General features: G+C 50.4%; 1 protein-coding gene across 1 annotated transcript in view; it reads right to left on the bottom strand.

Annotated features, from left to right (window-relative positions):
• NTM (neurotrimin) overlaps nt 1–3,692 on the bottom strand; it is a 350,196-nt gene extending 346,504 nt beyond the window's left edge. The window contains exon 1 of the mRNA XM_062508540.1: nt 3,617–3,692. Coding sequence (XP_062364524.1) covers nt 3,617–3,692 — 76 coding nt within the window. The remainder of the gene's footprint in view (nt 1–3,616) is intronic.
• Between the last annotated feature and the right edge of the window lie 14,859 nt (nt 3,693–18,551).

Genomic DNA, 18,551 nt, shown 5'->3' with positions numbered 1-18,551 from the left:
CACAAAAAGATGTCGATACACGTAATTTTTCTTACACACATTCATTAGTGCAATTACCTCCTGCACAAACTGCCAGGAGGTTTTCCCTCACCCCTCCACTGAGAGAAAATTCTCACAGGATGCAGAATTCCAGCCCAGATTCCAAATCCTGCCTTTCCTGAGGGGAAGCACCCAGCCTCTCCTCCTTGTGGATGTGTCTCTGGGTCAGATCCAGCCTTTCCATCAAACACCAGCACAGCCTGTCTCTCTTTGGGAATTATCTGCATCCCAGCCACATCGAACGAGCGAATAATTCTTTCGGATGAGGAACACTCTGTGTAGGATGTTGACACATGCTATTATTTTACATACCTATTTCAGCTTGTATGCTTATTAGAATAAGGTCTTTATGCTAATTTGTAAATCAAATTCCCATAATTCTTGGCTTACTGATGCTAAAGGCCCAGCTAAATCTTCTATGACCTTTTAGCCTGGTTAATCCTTTTACGCATGGCTGAGTGAAGAGTTCTCTTGTCTCTTCCACTCCCAAGTGCTGGGGTGAGATTTTTACCTCTTCCTTAAGAAATCCAGGTGAGCTGTGAGTCAGGTATATGGGGCGCATGTGAGGACATCCCTTTACTTAGACCCAGGGAAAGGGGGAAGAAAAAACGCTGCTGCCTGGTCCCTGTGTGAGGATATTTTGGATTTTGATTGCTGCTATTTAAAAATCACACAGATGACACAGAGCAAACACAATGAGAGCTGTGTTGCCAAATTGCCACTCACTTCCTGATGCCTGGGGCTATCCCAGCCCTCTGCAACCTCTCCTCTTCCCATCTCCTTTCCCAAGTTGTGGCTGGACATTTTATGGCTCCATCCTTCTTTTGAGTGGATGCAAGGGACACCTCCAGCTCCTTCCCAAGGGGATGCAGCACCCAAGAAAAGCCCCAGCCTCTTTCTGCAGCACCCAACAGCTCCTGTGGTGTCCAACCACGCTGGACATGCCAGGGCTCAGGGGGCTCCTTCTTGGCAGACACAGCACTCAACAGTTCCCATGTTAGGGCCACAAATTAATTTAATTCCACAAATCTACAAAATCTCTACAAAAGAGAATCTACAAAACTTGGAGGACCTGCAGATGTTTGCACAAATGCAGGTGGTCAAATGCTTCTGAATTATCCCACTTCATGTTCCACTTTCCTTTCAAGCACACTCACAAACCACTTTTCTTATTGTTTGTTTGGCTGGAAATAGGGAAATGACCTGGAGTATGGATGAACCGCTGCAGAGGGCAGCACACATCTCTGGAGATATTTGGAGGAGATTTGTGCAAAACACGGTTTTCCTGCATGACAATGATTTTCATGTTTTCAAACACAAGCCAGCTCCACTTCTGGACAGCAAACAAGGGAGAAAACTTATGAATTCCAAAAGCTACTGTGATTATCAGAAGAATTCATGAAGCAGAAGCATCACTGCTGATTTTCAGTACTAAATGTAAACTTAAATATTACCTTGGGGTTGAATGAACACAAATTTCCCAAAACTCTCTTTAAAAGTTTTTTTGCTAAAATACAACATTATTTGTAGGATGTGTTTGAGTTTTTTTTTAAAATGGCTCTCAAATAAAATTATGCAAGACAAAAACTCCCAAGGGGACTTCTTCCCTCCAACAATGCAGCAACTCCCAGCTTAAAAAAGCCCCAAGTTTTTGCTTCTAAAGGTTGCCCTGTGCAATACTTCACCAATTTCCCACAGCTCTGCCCTTGGTCCTCCTCAGACCACAGAGCAACTTGGCTCCTTGCTTTTCCACATTCCAGGAGGCACTCAGGGACGTCTGGCACCCACATCAAATTCCCACATCAGGGAATTGGGGGATTTTGGGCTTAGGGAGGCAGCACATTCCTCCTCACCACTCTGCTACCCAGGAGAGTTATGAAAATAATAAATAAAGAAATAAAAAAACCAACTACTTTTTGATCTGGAAGCTTTGATAGAAGCAGGGAGAGGAAGCAGGAAAGATGACCAGAGGCACGGAATAAGGCTGCAGGGAAGCCAAGTCAGGAACCCCAAAGCAAGCATTAAAAAATAATACAATAATACAATAAACGAAAGACAGATTCTGAGCAGGAAAAGTGAGGAGGGAAAGGCTCGGACATCCTTCATCCCTCTCCTGGGAAGCCCTGACTCTTCACAGCCCACCCGGGCTCCCTGCAGAGGTGGCAGCCAAGGAGGCCGGGGCTCGAAGCCCCGAGAAGCCCCTGGGATGCAGGAACGCCGGCACGCCGAGAGGGAAGCAGCAGCCCTGGGAGAAGGAGAGAGCTCGAGGAGGGAGAGCGGGAGGAAGGCGAAGAGGAGCGGTGCCTTGGCGTGTGATGTGCATGTTAAGCAGCCTGCGCCGGTCGATACGGCTCGGGGGGCTCTCCCCCCGCAGGAGCGGGCCCGGCCTGCCCAGCAGAGAGAAGTTTGTGGTGGGAGACACCCAGGCACCGCCTCTGCCCACACCGCAGCCCCCAGCCCCACACCGGCCGGGCTTCCAGAGCCCAGGCGAGTCCTGCTGCACCGCACCCCGGCACACGGGGGACGAGGCTGGGCTGCTCTGGACATTCCCAGCCTTCGGTGGGCACCTCGGAGCAGCGCAGGGGTGGCTGGATCCGGCTGTGGAGAAGGACGCGCATTCACCCCCCGGGTGCATCCATCCTCGGGAGAACCTACATCCCCGCCCCGAGGAACGCCTGCATCCCCCCGGCGCGCATCCGTCTGGCCCCGGGGGTGCATCCATGCTCCAAAGAGAGCCTGCATCCCCTCCCGAGGGTGCATCCATCTCCCCGAGAAGTGCCCGTATCCCGGCCCGGAGCCCTGGCACCCGCCGCCCCCGGCGCATCCCCCTGCGCATCCCGGGCTCCCGCGGCGGCCCGGGGCAGGATGCGGCTCCATCCTCTCCTCCCATGGAGGAAACCCCGCTCCCACAGCCCCTCCAGATGGCTGCGAGGAGCCTAACGCGAGCTGACAGGCTCGGCGCTCCCGGCCAGATGGGGCTGGCTCCTGCTGCTTCTTCCCCCCTCCTTTCCCCATCGCTTTTTTGCTCTTTTTTTTTTTTTTTTTTTCCCCTTGCACAGTCCCCGTCTCCCCTCCAAGCCCCATCCCCCGGCTGGGGGGAGGCAGCCGTGCTGATCCGGGACAGGCTGGGTGAGCACTTCCCAACTCTCAGCCCGGCAGGAGCGGGGCTGCACCGAGTTTTTGGGACGACCTTGCTGGAAAAGCAAAGGCGTGGGGAGAGCACAGAGGAACCCCGGCCCCTCCTGCCCCCCCAGCCTGTTGGATCACTGATCCTGCCAGGATTGTGCTGGGATGGCAGAGTCCTTCCGCACCCGCAAAAATAATCAGGATGCCAGGGGAAAAGCGTCCCCCCCGCCGCCAGCCCTGTGCACCGGGAATTCCTGCGCCGTACCCGCATCCGCATCCCCCGCAACTTCACAGCGGGCTGGGGACCCTTTCCCAGCTCTGTCCCCTCTCTGGAGGGATGCTCATCGGCGCTCTGGGGAGGATTCTCATCCCCCAGCCCCTTTGGAGGGTGCTGCTGTGGGACCGCGCATCCTCCGCCCGCCCGGGCTGCGTCCCCCGCGGCGTTCCCTACCTTGGGAGAGGAGGAGCGCGGCCATCCCGGCGAAGATCACCCAAGAGACGGGGTGGTGCATTTTGGCTTGGGCCATGTTTTCTTTCTCCTTCCCCACTCACTGCCGGGAGGGGAGAGGTTTAAAATCCAGCGTTTTCCCCGAGCAAAGCGCAGGAAGAGGGGCGGGGGGGGGGGGGGGGAAAGGGGGGGAAGGAAAAAGGAAGGGGGAAGAAAAAAAAAAAAGGAAAAAATCACCGGAGGATGGGGGAGGGGGAAAAAAACCCAAAAGAAAAAAAAAGGGGGGGGGAAGGGGGTCGGAAGGGGTTGCAGGTGCGAGGACAGGCGCTGCGTGCCCGCCGCTCCGGCCCGCACACGCCGCCCGGCTGCAACACGCCGCCGGCCGCGCACGCAGCCGCCCCCGCGCAGCACTCATTGGCTGCGGGGCCCCCCCGCGCCGGCACCCGCATCCTGCCGGCACCTGCACCCCCCAAATCCACCGGCATCTGCACCGGGAGCAACCCACCAGCACCCCCGCCCCCTGACCCCACCGGCACCAGCACCCCCTAAACCCACCGGCGTCCCTACCCCCATAACCCCACCGGCGTCTGCATCCCATAACCCCACTGGAATCTGCACCCCCTAACCCCACCAGCATCCACATCCCCCATAACCCCACCGGCGTCTGCACCCTCAGCATCCCGCAAGGATCTGCACCCCACTAACCCTACAGGCATCTGCACCCCGCTGCCATTCGCACCCCGATAACCCCACCAGCATCCACACCCCTGGCACCAGTGGCACCCGCAGTCCCCAACTTGCCCCCGGCATCCACACCCCCAAATTTCCCCTCCCCAGGTATCTGCAGCCCCTTAACCCCACCAGAATCTGCACCACTCCTGGCACCTGCACCCCACTGAATTCCCCATTCCTCAGCACCCACATCCCCCTCACTGCTGGCAGCCACAACTCCCAAACTTCCCCCCTGCATCTGCACCCCCTCCATCTGGATCTGCATCCCCCCAACTCCGGTGTGCCACCAGACTCCCTGGCATCCAGCATCCACATCCCCCTAAATCCCCCCGGCATCTGTACCCCCATATTTCCCTTTCAGTGTCCACACCCCTCCTCCATCACCCATGCACCCCCACAGCACCTGTGGGTGGTCTTCCCACTGGGAAAGGGGGTGAATCCCTCCTGGAGTGACTGCAGCAATGCTGGGACTCAGTTTCTCCACCTGCACAATGATGGGAGGGGTTCACACACACCCCCCCGTGTCCCACCCTCCTGGCGCAAAGGGAAGAGGGGCACCTGTTTCCTGGGGAGCTGCTGTCTGCAGGATGGCCCCAACAAACCTCTTCTTCTCATACACCAAAAGCACATGTGGAAATGGTTCTGAAAGCCAATTTAATAAGGAAAAACTCTTCCATTTGAAGCAGAAATCTCCTTTTAGTCCAGATCAAGGATTTTTTTTCCGTGCTGTAACCACACTCATCTGATTCCTCACACCAAACCCACCTCCTGCTCTGAGCAGCATTTGGGCCCCTTGGACCCAGTTTAGGATTGAACATGTTCCTGCTACTTCAGCTCCTTGCCCATGCCAACTACTGGTCCCTACTTCACAACACCAGAAATAGAATAGACTTTTCTCCAGTTCAGGATTCCCAAACCAAACACATCTGTCCTCACCACAACCCAACATCAAGAGCATAACACCCACATGCCCACATAGAAAAGGTCCTTGAAACAAAAAACTTAAATTATTTCCCCATTTTGTCCAATAAAAAGACTATCTGAGGCTCTGGACCCCCAGAGACCCCTTTACAACTACCTAAATAAAAGCTATCACATTAAATATTACTTTCATAAGTGGTAAGGATGTCTCATTTCATTGCTCGAGGTGACTCACAGCCCCTTCAAACAACATTATAGCCAGAAAAAATGACAAAGAGAAAAAAAAATTAAAGTTATCCCAGCTTTTTGTATTTATGCCTCCTCAGAGAATTCCAAAAATCTGAGCTGTTCACTTTACAATTCAGAAGAAGACTTGGCTACAAACTGTTGGAAATCCAGCTGTGTTTCTCTGTATCACCCAGAGAGACTCGGAGTCAGATCCAGGCCGGTGGTTGTGCTCCAGGAAGGTGACAAGGCACAGGTCCCTCTGCTCAAGGCCCACCCACAGACCTGACAATGATTCACATGTCAAACATTTGAATCTGGGAGGGACTGGCAGCTGGGACTGGATGTTCCCACCAGCCCTGTTCGATGCCTTCACGTGCCTGCCACCAGCCAGCCAAAGGGTCACGCTGTCCCCAGGCACAGACCAGATTCATTTCACCCATCCTTGGTTGCTCCCCAACACCTCCACTGCTGGGATCCATCCCTTTCCATGGGGGCTTGCCAAAAAACGGCTGCAGACTGATACAGAGGGCTCTTAGCTCTCCTTCCTTTACCCCTCCCAAGGCTTGGCTCAATCCCCACACCTCGAGGAGCTCCAATGGATCCAGGGCTCTCCACCACCACTTCCTGGTGATGCCTGGGGTTTTACTTTTATATTTCTCAGAATCTCTGCTGCTCAGTGTGTAACTCTGAAACTTCACATTAGGTGTTAGCAAGTTCTCTTCACAGGGGAGTCAGACACAACAATCCCTTTCCAGCTAGAGAATCAGGGACAACTGGTACCCAAGGATCAGAAACAGCAGAGAGGGAAAGGGGGCAAGGCAGGGGGCTGAGACTTCATGGCCTGGGGCTGTGGTTGGGCAATTGACCCCGATGTTGGTACCACTGGGAGGACCCCACACCCTGCCAGGGCCTCCACCACCTCCCAGCTCATCAGGACAGGAGGAGCTAACGAGCACAGTAGCACTAATGACCCATGGTGCAGGATACATCTCCAGAAGCAAATACAGGGTATGGAGGATTTAATCCTGTCATGATGTCAGGGCTTGGAGTGTTCCTCTGCTCCAGAGCCACCCCAGCGACTGCCAGCTGATAGAAAACGTTGCAGAGAGGGGAAGATTCCTAACCCCATCCCATCTCAGCCTCTCCACTGCTTCCCACCATCCCAGCAGCATAAATTGCCTACAATAAGATGCCACACAGCAATTTTTACCACCCTTGGCAACGCTCCTTTGACCCCAGCTTGCCGAGCCAGTGACTGTGCTTGGAGCAGCTGGAAGCGGTCGATTAGGTTAGTCTGGTTTATTACCAACACATTATGCTTTAAAAAACACAACTTCCCTGCCTATTTGCCTAAGCAGGGAGAGCAGTTTCTAAGTCAGCCCTACGCAGTCGCTGCTCTTCCTACAGATTTGCTCCATGCATTATTAATCCACACAGCGCTCGTTCCAAGCATGGATATTTACCCGATGCACCAGAACAGCTCTTAAGGAGCCTTTGGCTTGTGGCTTTGTGGAACATCAACTTTTCATGTTGAGCAGTAGGTGATGTTCAACAGAATGCCTTGCAATAAATGCCTAATATCTCCATTACACTCGTCCATATCTATGTGCTGGGTTGATAGGAACATGCAGATAGCAGGACTGCACTCCTGAGATAGGGATGGGGAGAACAAGTTATTCGTTGGAAATCATATATAAATATTTATTTATACCTGGTGTTGACCAGGGACACCATCCCCCTGTGCATATCGAGATGCAGAAGGCTCCTTTCAGCAGAAATTCCTGCAAAATTTCTATGGAATTTAATTTTTTTCTGCCTCTAAATCTGAGTAAAAGCCCAAAACACACCACCTTGGCTAAAAGTCTGCAGGGGAAAAAAAAAAAAAGTGATGTGCTGCTTTGCAAGGAAACCTCTAACTGGCTCTAAAAGGAGCGCTGTGACCTTGCTGAACAGTGCTGCATAATTTTTAATAGACATTTTTTGCTGGAACTGACATACTCCCAGGCGTGGTTTTATTCCACCAACATTTTTTCCAGAGGGAAATGCCATGTTTCATTGGGTTTTTTTCATCTTCCTTCCATATACATCCCTATAATTACTATATGCATTACAATAGCATTGGCATGCCTTTGATAAGATCCTGGTTCCATTATGTTCGACTCCGTGTGTACACCCAGTAAAAACAGTCCCTCCCTTGAGCTCTTCAAGTCAAAATAGAGAAAGCAGAGGAAGGTGTTGAGACAAGAGCAAATTACTTCTCATTTTAGGGCTGGAAAAATAAGACTTGGGAAGGCTAAGCCACCACATGAGGCCAGGGAGGGAATTTCCAGCTGTGCCATGAAGGGAACCAAAATCCCCCGGATTTTCGGCTTGCAGGGCTCAACTGCTTCACCTTGCAGCATTTCCCCATTTAAAATTACTTCTGGTCGTGGCTCACCAGTGCAAGGGGAGAGTTAAGGCAACGCTTCCACCACTCTGCCAAAAACACCAGCGATGAATTGTGTGCAGAACGACCCTTTTTTTCTTGACAAGAGGGAGAATTTGTCAAGCTCCGCACATAGCCCGGCCCACGTGTCCACACAAAGTCATTCCAGCACCCCCGTGCCCTGGCGTGCAGGGGACACACGGAGCCAGACAGCCGTGTGCCCACGGGTGCTCCTTTAATTACACCTCCTACGGGTGAGAAAGATAAGCCCAAACGGAGCAGCTGCATGAAGGGAGGAAGCCTATAAGTTATTCATAAGTTCAGGCTCAAGCTCCTCTCTTGCTTTCACTCCATGACACCTTCAAAACATATTATTCATCTATTTTTTCCTCCTCTGGGAAGGGAGATGGTAATTGTAGTAAATATATCACTGCCAAGTCATCCTCGCAGCCTCCGAGGCTGCACGGCGCTGGGGTAGGGATCTGAGGCAGCAGATTTGGGATGCCTGGGATCCGTGAAGGACATCCTCAGGCTGCTGAGCACTGGGGGAGAAACTCCATCCACCCCCATCACCTCTACCATCCCATCCTTTGGGATAAAAACCCCACAATGCCCACTGAGCACCTGCAAGTTGTTCGTAAGTCTTTTCCACATCTAGCTCAGCAGAGCTCAGACTGGGACACTGACTCCCTCAGGGTGCTGCACCAGATTTTCATCCCATCTTCATAGCATTTGGGTCAATTTTTGGCCGTTTCTGGCTCACAAATTTAAAAAAAAAAGAAAGAAAAAAAAACACACTCTCACCAGCATCCCTGCCTGCAGAGAGAGCTTTTGGAAACAAGAGCCACAGCTCAGAGGTTTTGTTTGCCCTCTCAAGGCTGTTCCAGACAGAATAATTCTCCTGCCAACTGAAGCAGCTCTCCTTGAGCTCGAGAGGTTAGTTTTTCTGAATACAGCGACACGGATCCTCATCTCGGCCCCATAGCACAGAGGATTTGTTGTATTCCAGTGCAAAAATAACCCTGAAAGCAACATCTATGGCCCCACCAGGGAGGGGAGGGTTCCGGCATCGGCGCAAGGCGCCTGGGAGGAGAGAGAGACATGGGGCATGGATTTTATTTGTCCTCGATTCCCAGGGAGGTCATTTACTGCAGTGCCCCTGGCACTTCCCCAGCCCTTTCTAGCACATTTGATTCTTGTGAGTTTTCTTAATCTCATCTCCTTCATTGCTTATTGCTCTTTCAGTGCTGAACTCAGCAAGATCGCCTGTGTTTAGAGAAAGATTAGCACTGAGTACATTAAACACGGTAATGCCATGTACTGTAGGGCGCCGGGTCACTGCCCTGGCTCCCAGAGCCCACAGCCCCTTCACAAATCCCAGGCCTCTGGCTGAGGCTGTTTTTAGCTACATCTGCAGCACTTCTGGCATCCCAGCACCTTGCAAGAACCCTTGGGAGGTAAAAGCTCCTGAGTACTAAGCACATCTTGTTTCCCCTTCAAATTGAACCTGGAGTTGGACTTGATGAGATTACCCCACCCAAGTCAGGATAGTCTGTGACTCTTTGGTGGCAAAATAAATGCTGAGGCACAACGTGGTTTTCACAGCAGAAGAAGCAGAAAGAAAGGGTGGATGGAGGAGGGTCTGGATCAGCCAGGTAAAGTGCCCACCTGGACACGAGGCAGCACCATGCAAAAGCCACCCAGAACTCTCTCAGGCTGAATGTTCCCAAACATCTCAAATCTGCAAGCTCAGAGGGAGCAGGGACCTGCACCCCTGCAGGAATGTGATGCCCACAGTGCCCTGCCCTTATCCAGTGCACAAGGATAGGGCATCTCTATTGCCTAAAGAAATGTTATTCTCCAAGAAATTTTATTGTCTACATAAAATTCCTGATTTCAAGCAACACAGAATCAAACCAAGGTGGTAGGAGCCTCTGGAGAGGTGTCAGAGGCCATGCTCTTCTTGGTCCCACTATTCCCTTCATTCATTCCCTTCCCCCAAACAAACCATTGTTGTCTGTATTCCAAAGATATTGCAGGGGTGCTTCCCAGCACCCACCCGCCGGGGCTGGTGCTGCCGTCACTCCCCATCCCAACCGGACTCTTATCGTGGCTCATCGCCTCCTCTCCCTGCTTCCAGCTGATTAAAAGTCTGTTTACCTACGGATTACAAGGGGGTAACAAGTCCATGTGGGCAGAGGTACCAGTGCCTGGGCGAAGACTCTGCAAACAGATGGCTCGAGGAGATAGCGGCCGTTTGCTGCCGTGTTTGTGCTGCTGGCCTTGAGGGTGATGCAGCCCTGGCACATCCCTACCTTCCCTTCCCCTTTGTTCCCCTCCTCAAGCTCCCTCTCTGACTCGGGGAGTGAAGAAAAAGACTCAGCCAGCCGCCCAAGTCTGTCCTGGAAAGTGTTGGAAGATATACTCGCCCTCAAGTTTTTTGCATTTCTAACCATCTCTTGCAAAGTGATAAGAAGATATTAAATTTTTGGGGAGAAAAGTCTTGCACTGTTCTTTTCCAGCTCCTCTGAAGTTTGAGGTCACACCGAGGTGGCTCAGCAGTGACCCACCACACCAGCTGGACTTGTGGCAATAAAGAAACCTGCAGCCACCTTGGCGTCTCAGACAATCCCACCTGGAGAGAGCTCGTTGGGAGCTGGGAACAGACAGAAACCCACCAGATGTTATTGATGGATGAATATTCTCAGCTCTGGAAGGTGCAGCAGTGACAACACCTTTGCTGCAGTGCTCAAAGCCACCCAGCACCTGCTCTGTTTCTGAGAGCTGGGGAGACACCTCCGAATGCAGCCCAGCCTCCCATCACCAGTGGAGCCCTGGCAGGTCTCAAACACAACATCCTTTGTACTCCAGATGAAGGGGAAAATAAACATGCACGTTACAAAACACTGGCTGTGATGAAAGCGCCATTTGAGACCCTGCAGACTGTCTAGGGATTTTTTTCCCATCTAATTCACATCTCCCACTCTCCATCTGCCAAAAGAGAAAGCCAGGTAAACCAGCCCTGGGAGGAACGGGATTCGTATTCCCCAAATAACCCTCATTTGCAATTTTAGCTTCTCCTGCTCATCCTGCCACCCCAAACTGATTGCATTCCCTACATCCTCCTCCTCCTTCTCCCCCATCCCAAGCCTTAAAAGCCCGTGGTGTTATACAGCAGGCTCAAAGCACATTCAAGATTAGTCCTGCAACCTGCCTGGCAGAGTTAGAAAATTGAATGTGGTAGAGAAAAAAAGGGAAAAAGGGGAGAAAAAAAGGAAAGAAAAAAAAAGAAAAAAACAAAACAGGAAAAAGAGAGTCAGCTCATGTCAGGAGTGTGGTAGTACAAGGAAGTAATTTTTCTCTCCCCATTTCAGCTGGACGTTGCTGTTTATGTCTGCTGCATCCTTTCTTCTCTGCCGTGCAGCTGTAGCATTGGAAAATTGGAGAGGGGAGGCACGGTGGTGAAGGCAATAGCAATTGAAATTGGATCCTATTGAATTTTCAATAGGACACCAAAATATATACATATTTCAGCGTGAGATTGCACGGACGTGTAAGTCAACAGTGGAATCTGTGAATGGTCGTTTAGAATAATTACAGTGGGGGGAAATCATCAGAATAATGAGCAGTTGCTCCCAGAATATTCAGGAAAATGAAATGCCGACTGCTGTTTATTAAACAGGGCTTTATTTCCAGTTTAGGGTGTTTGGGATGGAATTAGATGGCAAACACACAGCATCACTGAATGACTGGAAAAATCTGGGATCACTGATGCTGCTCAAACCGCCTCATTCATTCCCTCCATTCCCTCTTTCTGCCTTTCCCTTGTGGTTTCCTTACCCTCCCATTCCCCCTCAACCACAGAAGCCTCCAGAAGGGGCTATCAGGCAGCTCTGATGCCACAGGAGGAAGAAAGGTGGTCCCTGCCCTCTAATCTCCCCATGGACACCAAGGGACACCAGTGCTGGACTGGAGTAGCCAGCAGGAACAAAAGACAGGGAGGTGGGATGAGAAAGCCAGGAGCCAAATTTCACCCCTTAGGAGCTGAAATTTTCAAAAGCTTTGAAGATTTGGGTTGTTTTTTTTTCCCACCAAGGGGAAAATATTGCACATCCCACCCTCACCCCCACGCCTCCAGCACTGCCTGGCACACACTTAACTTCTTGTTTTCTTTAACAAGACCATGAAAAAAAAAAAAAAGCCTCTGCAGCACAGCAGAGAGCCCAAGCACAGCTACCAGGTTTGAAATATCCACTTGAAAAATTAGCAGGAAGAGCACACACTTTTATGGAAACCAGGTAGATTCTGAAAACTTCTATTCAGGGAGAAATATCAATGTGTCACTTAACAGACATTTCATGACAGGTCTCAGTTTTGTGAAATAGAAAATAAAGGATCAAAAAAGCCATGGAAGCCTCAGAAATGCAGAACCCAGAGCATGCTGGGGGGTGTTCCTGCTGTCCCCACATCCCAGAGGGGATTTGAATGAGGATGTTGCATTTGGATCCTGATGGAGAGCAGAGGAAACAAAAAGAGGAGCAGGAGGCCACTGGGGATGGGAGATGGGGACCACTAAGTCCTTGTAATGCTCCCCCTCCTCCCAGCTCTTCCCCAGCTGCTCATGAATCCTCCCAGCACCCGGATCGACTGAGGAAGGAAAGATGAAGTTTTAAGGAGATGGAAGTGTCTGTGTGTATATGCACATGATTTAGACATCTCAAAAGATTTCACACTGTATTTCACATAATTCACATTTCTAAGCTTATCCCTTTGCAATGCTGGAGGTTAGCATAAATGAGACAGGTCAAAAGCCTTATAAGCTTTGAAACATCTCCAGGTTTTCAAAATCATATTTAAAATCTCCCAGTTCTGGATGGAACAGGGCTACCTAATGCCAGCCAGATGAAACCACGCTCCCAAAAACCCACTGTGAGGCACTTTGCACCTCACAGCCACAGGAAAAACCACCCTCAGAGCACTGACAAGTGCTCTGTGCCCTCCAGGCACATATCATCTCACAACCAGAAAACCTCAAACCTGGAGAAAGCCAAAAGCAAAAATGAGGTACCTCGGAGTTGTCTTCTCCTGGAGGTGATGCAGCATCCAGCATGGCCAGGAGAGTTGGCGTGGCTTCAAACCAGCCTGGTCCTGCCTGCAATGAGAAAAGTACGTTCATCCCACACAAAATGCAGAGAATTTTACTGTTTCTTGCTATTTTTAGTCACTGGGGGAACCAATAAAACTATTTTGAACAATCTTTTATAAGCATGACAAACTGGTCAAAGGATTCATGTAGGAACCTTCCCTCTTGCACAGAATCCACAGCTGGAAAATGCAAGAAGCTCCACAGCAATTTTGGGGGCTGTCTGATTTGGGGGTAACTCTGTCCTCAAGCACTGAGCACCCTCAGCTCACACCAGGATTCATCCACAGGGATGCAGGAGAAGTGCCTGGCTTAAGACATGAACAGAGCAGGGAATCCTGGCTGTGCCCCAGGAAAAAACAGGGCCCAAAACAATTAGATCCACTGGGAAAAAAATACAGAGTGATTATAAATGTATAGACTATAAAATAACACCAGAGATCATTGGGAGCTCTGCCACATCCCTCCATCCTAACCCACAATATCTCTCCACACTCTGCATTTCACTGGCCTCTGCTTCTCTGCACCACCCCTGCTCTGCAGCAAAGCCAACTTCCAACCCTAAAAAATCCACGACAAAGCAAGGATCCAACACCGTAAAAATAAATTAAAACCCCTAGAGGACACTGAGGAGAGTTGTGGCTTCTTTTAGTGCGTTTTCCAAGGTGCTGTTTAAACACAGACAGGGGAAGGTGCATAAATACATCAGCTCAGCCCTCTGGCCTGCAGAAGCGTTGGCAGAGCACAGAGAGCACCAGGGGCTGGAATAATTATATTTTTGTCTCCCTCCAGCCAGCACAGCCACAGCCCTGCCTGGAATCTGCTCCCAGACAGCTCCTCCAGCCCCACACAATGGAATCTCAGCCCTGACCTGCTCCATGCTGGAGTAGGGGGATGAGAAATAACTTTACAAGATGATATCAAATCGCCTTCCCAGATCACCCACTCCTGAGAAAAAAAGGGTCAGAATTGAGTTAACCTGGCCCTCATGGCTTCAGGGGTGCATTTGCATCCTATTCCAAGGCTCCCCATGGGCAGGGACACCTTGCACCAGACCAGGCTGCTCAGAGCCACATCCAGCCTTGAGCAGTTCCAGGGATGGGGCAGCCACAGCTGCTCAGCTCTGCCAGGGCTTCACCACCCCACAGGGAAGAATTGCTTCCTGATGTCCCATCTAACCATGCCCTCTGCAGTGGGAAGCCATTCCCCTTTATCCTGTCCCTCCAAACCTGTGCCCAAAGTTCCTCTTCAGCTCTCCTGGAGTCCCTTTAGACACTGGAAGGAGTGACATAGAATCCCAGAATGGTTTGGGTTGGAAAGGAGATTAAGGCTCCATTCTGTCCCACCCCCTGCCATGGACAGGGACACCCTCTACTGCCCCAGGCTGCTCCAAGCTCTGTCCAGCCTGGCCTTGGACACTTCCAGGGATCCAGGGGCAGCCACAGCTGCTCTGGGCACCCTGGGCCCGGTCCTCATCACCCTCACAGCTGACAATTTTTCCCCAATATCCCATCTAATCCTGTCCCAGTCAGCCCAAAGCCATTCTCCTTTGCCCAATCTAATCCTGTCCCAGTCAGCCCAAAGCCATTCTCCTTTGCCCAATCTCCCCACCTGGATGACCCAGAGGAATCAGCCCACCCACGACACGGGGAGTTTGGGCAAAGCCTGCTCCTGTTCTCCAGATTAGCCTGGTGGAAAGGGGTGCTTGGAAATTCCTGGCGCGCACTGTGGCAGGATAACCCAGGGCTGCCCACGACCGCAGCCTCCCTCCTTCCCTGATTCCTCCTAATGCCATAACACTCAGCATAATAAATATTGTTAAAAGCAAAAGTCTCTCTGGAGACTTCGGGTCTCGGGCGCAGGTGTTCAGGCTGTGGTAATTGGGTGAGTCATTCATTAAAGGAAACACAATTTAAAATCTATTACATTCTATAAAACACAAAGCTTTCGATTTGTCCCACCCATTTCTGGCCCAGGCCCAGCAGTGTCCGTGGTTCTCCTGTGCTTATCAGGGCTATTTCTGCAGTAGAGCAGCACGACACAGACCTCACCCTCTCCCATTCCCTGTAAACTGTTGGACTGTAAAATCAGTTTCGCAAAGCCCTTTTAATTTCTAATTTTTATCAAATAACCAAAGAGGAGAAGCTGGAGAAACCTAGATGGTAAAAGAGGACACATCACCCCAATCTGTGAGGATAAATTGGATGATAAAACACAGCTCAGCTGAAGGACACAGGGAAACTCCTTAGTCTTGGGGGGAGAAACAGGAGTTTGATCAAAGAAAATGCCAGGTGATTTCTCCCAGGGGGGAAAGACACTGCAATAACCAACAACCAAAAAGTTAAAGACAGACAAATTAAATACAGCACAAATGTTTAGCAGCAAAGGTGATTAACCTTTAAAAGCCACTACCAATGGCAGCCCTGGGTTCAGCATCTCCTGAGATCCTTAAATCAACCCTGAGCACCTTTTCAGAAGATTTATGTTCGACAAACACCAAATCCAAGGCTCAGGGAAGAGCTATCTAATGACTTTCCAGGGCCTGTTTATGTGATCTAAAAGTCCCTTCTGGCCCTAAATTCATTGCAGCACTGCAGCTGATCCTCAGCTGCTCTTGGGAAGCAAAGTCCTGCCTGGCCAACCCCAAAATCAAGACCCAAAGTGAGCCATTGAAGTTACCAAAATTGCCTGAAATTCAAGCTAAACCAAACAGGAGAAAGCTTCAATCAAACCTTCTCCCTCTGCCATATTCTCTTGTGCAATTGCTGCTGAATTCTGGGGAGAATAAAGCACAAAATGGTGGCTGGAGATTATCCTTGAGAATAATCCAGAATATATTGAATTTGAGAATATAAATATTGAAAATAGTCTTAATAATAATCAGAAGAAAACTAGAACAAACTTTTAGGTCCAAGTTTTCAAATCCAGACAAGAAATAAGTTGACCCAAGCAGCTGTCCTGGTTTGCAGGTACCCAAATACTGTTGACAATGAGTGGCTCAGTGCCGTTGGTGAGGAAGGTACCAGGACAGGTTGTCGTGCTCCTTGGGCAGAACAAGCAGTGACAGAGAAACTACTTTAGAGTGGTGAAATTGCAGCAGCAGTGGAAGTTCTGTGTACACAGACCTACTGGCAGAGGGAAAAATCACACTTCAGCCAGCAATATTAGAGTGGCAAACATTCCCAGTGCCAAGGTCTGCTGTGGCTCCTTCTCTCTGCCTTTTATTTCCAAGAGGATGCCCTTCATTTGCTCTTGCCCCCAGCTCAGCGATTCCCAGGGCTCACTGGAGCTTTCTGGAGGTCCCCTTGTGGTTACTATGCACCATCCCAAACCCCCAGGGCTCTTGCACAGCCTGAAGGCACGACTGCGGAGGGGGAGGATGGTGCCCAAGACACTTCCATGGTCACAGCGGTGTTCCAAACACCCAAATTCAGCACAAACACGGCACATAGGTCTCACCTACGTGCTAAACTACCACGCAGAGAGCCCAGCCCAGCATCACCCTCCTGTTCAGATCCCCCTCACTGCTGATTTGTGTCAGCAGCCACTCCCAGCAGGGGCTTGGTCACAGCCCCCATTCTCCCTCTCTGCTCCAAGATCATGGAATGGTTTTGGTTGGGAGGGACCCTAAAGCCCACCCCGTCCCAGTCCCTGCCTCGGGCAGGGACACCTTCCACTGGAGCAGGTCGTTCCATTGTAGTAGAGAAGCAGCTGGACTCAGAACCCAGTGCCAGGGCATCTCCACCCGCACAGAGAAGAATTTCTTCCCAATATCCCATCCAACCCTGCCATCTGGTAGTGGGAAGCCATTCCCCCTTGTCCTGGTACTACACTCTCCTGTGAAAAGTCACCCTATGTTTGTTCTGAGATCACTTTCTTTCTTTTCTAGCAAAAGCTTTCCCTGCAATACCAGTATTCCTGTATTCTCCCAAGCTGGGCTCTCTCCAGGAATTTTCACCTCTCTGAGCCTCTACCACAGCTGGCCCAGACTCAGATATGCACGAGCTCAGGGCGTGCAGCCAGTGGAAACATGGACATTTTATGGACAGGGCTTAATGAAGGGCCTGGCAGCACTTGACGATCCTATAGGTTTTCACAACCTTAATTATTGCATAATTATAGGATTTAGCCTTTGCCTGGCTGCCTGTGTGGCACAAGAAATAACCCAGAACTCAATGGCTCCTTCACCACACACCAGGGCTGAAGTCTCAGTGGCAGCATCTCCCTCCTCCACCAGTCCTGTTATTCCCAGCTGGTGAGGGCTTTTCCCTGCCTCAAGCACACTTCTGTCTTCACTGTCCCGACAGAAGCTCAACACACGCTCTCAGCATTCCTGCAGGACATTTAATAAGAACCCACCACTCCAATTTCCAAGAGAAAAACTCTCCTGACTCGTTCCTGGAGGCACTGGTGGAAATCAGTGATGTCTTCTCCACCACAGGCTGGAAGGGGGCTGCATTTATCCATGGAAGAGCTGGGCCTGGAGTCAGCAGCATGGCTCTGATCCAAGCAAGATCAGAAATGGTGCTTTTGGAGATCTACCAAAGGATCTGACACTCCTCATCCCAAGCCTGATGCTGTTTATTCATAGCCTGACTTGCAACAAAACCACAGTGATGTCTTTTCCTTAGTCCTGAAATGAAGAGCCACACATAGTTAATGGATAAGGGGTTTTTATTTCAATATTTAATAAGGATTTTTATGGTGCAACACTTCCCCAAGGGGGAACACGCCGAAAATGCACTCGCACGGTGGATTGTGTATACAATTTTATTGACTTTGCAAATCAGCATATCTAACAAAGATGCTTCAATGAGAGGCCTGAATGGATAGTGTGATATCTCTTTATCCTGAAGTGTTCTTCCCTAGAGGGGCCTAATTTTAATTTACAGGTTGTATTCTAGAGGGGACTTTTGTTTCCCAAGACAGCGTAAAGCTTTCCAGTTTCCAATTGTGAGGCTTCCATCATGTTTGATCTTTTGGCCTAACAGAATACCAGGGCTATGCTAAGTTATCAGATTTAAGGAATTGCAAGTGTGCATGCTAAGAGCACTAAGAATACAGAAGAGTTATGTAAAATAAAGGCAAAAACTTGTCATGGCATGACCAGGATGCCCAGGGGGTACGGAAACACTTTGGTGTGGCAGAAGCCTGTAACACACCCGTGATACCCAGCAATTCTCCCAATTCCCCCTTTGCCTGGGGATTCAGCCCTGCTTCCCGTGGATCCCCAGGCCAAGGAAACCTGGAAGCAGCACCTGACTCTGGCCTGCTTGGAGCAGCTTCCGAGCAGTTTTCTGGCTCTGAAAAAAAACAAAAACCCAGCGAGGACTTGGCTGCTACAATACACTGTGAGGGAGCAGGGAAGAAACCCATATGTCTCTTTGTCCTCTTTTTCCTTGTCCAGCCCTAGGGCAAGGAGACAAGGTGCCCCTGTGAAGAAACAAAATCCCAGCGTGGAAAATCCCCCAGGGAGCTTGGCAGGGCTT

The sequence above is a fragment of the Cinclus cinclus genome, chromosome 25 (assembly GCF_963662255.1).
Source record: "Cinclus cinclus chromosome 25, bCinCin1.1, whole genome shotgun sequence".
In the NCBI taxonomy this organism is placed as follows: Eukaryota; Metazoa; Chordata; class Aves; order Passeriformes; family Cinclidae; genus Cinclus; species Cinclus cinclus.
Note: the sequence above shows the minus strand (reverse complement) of the source record. Positions and strands in the feature narration are given on the sequence as shown.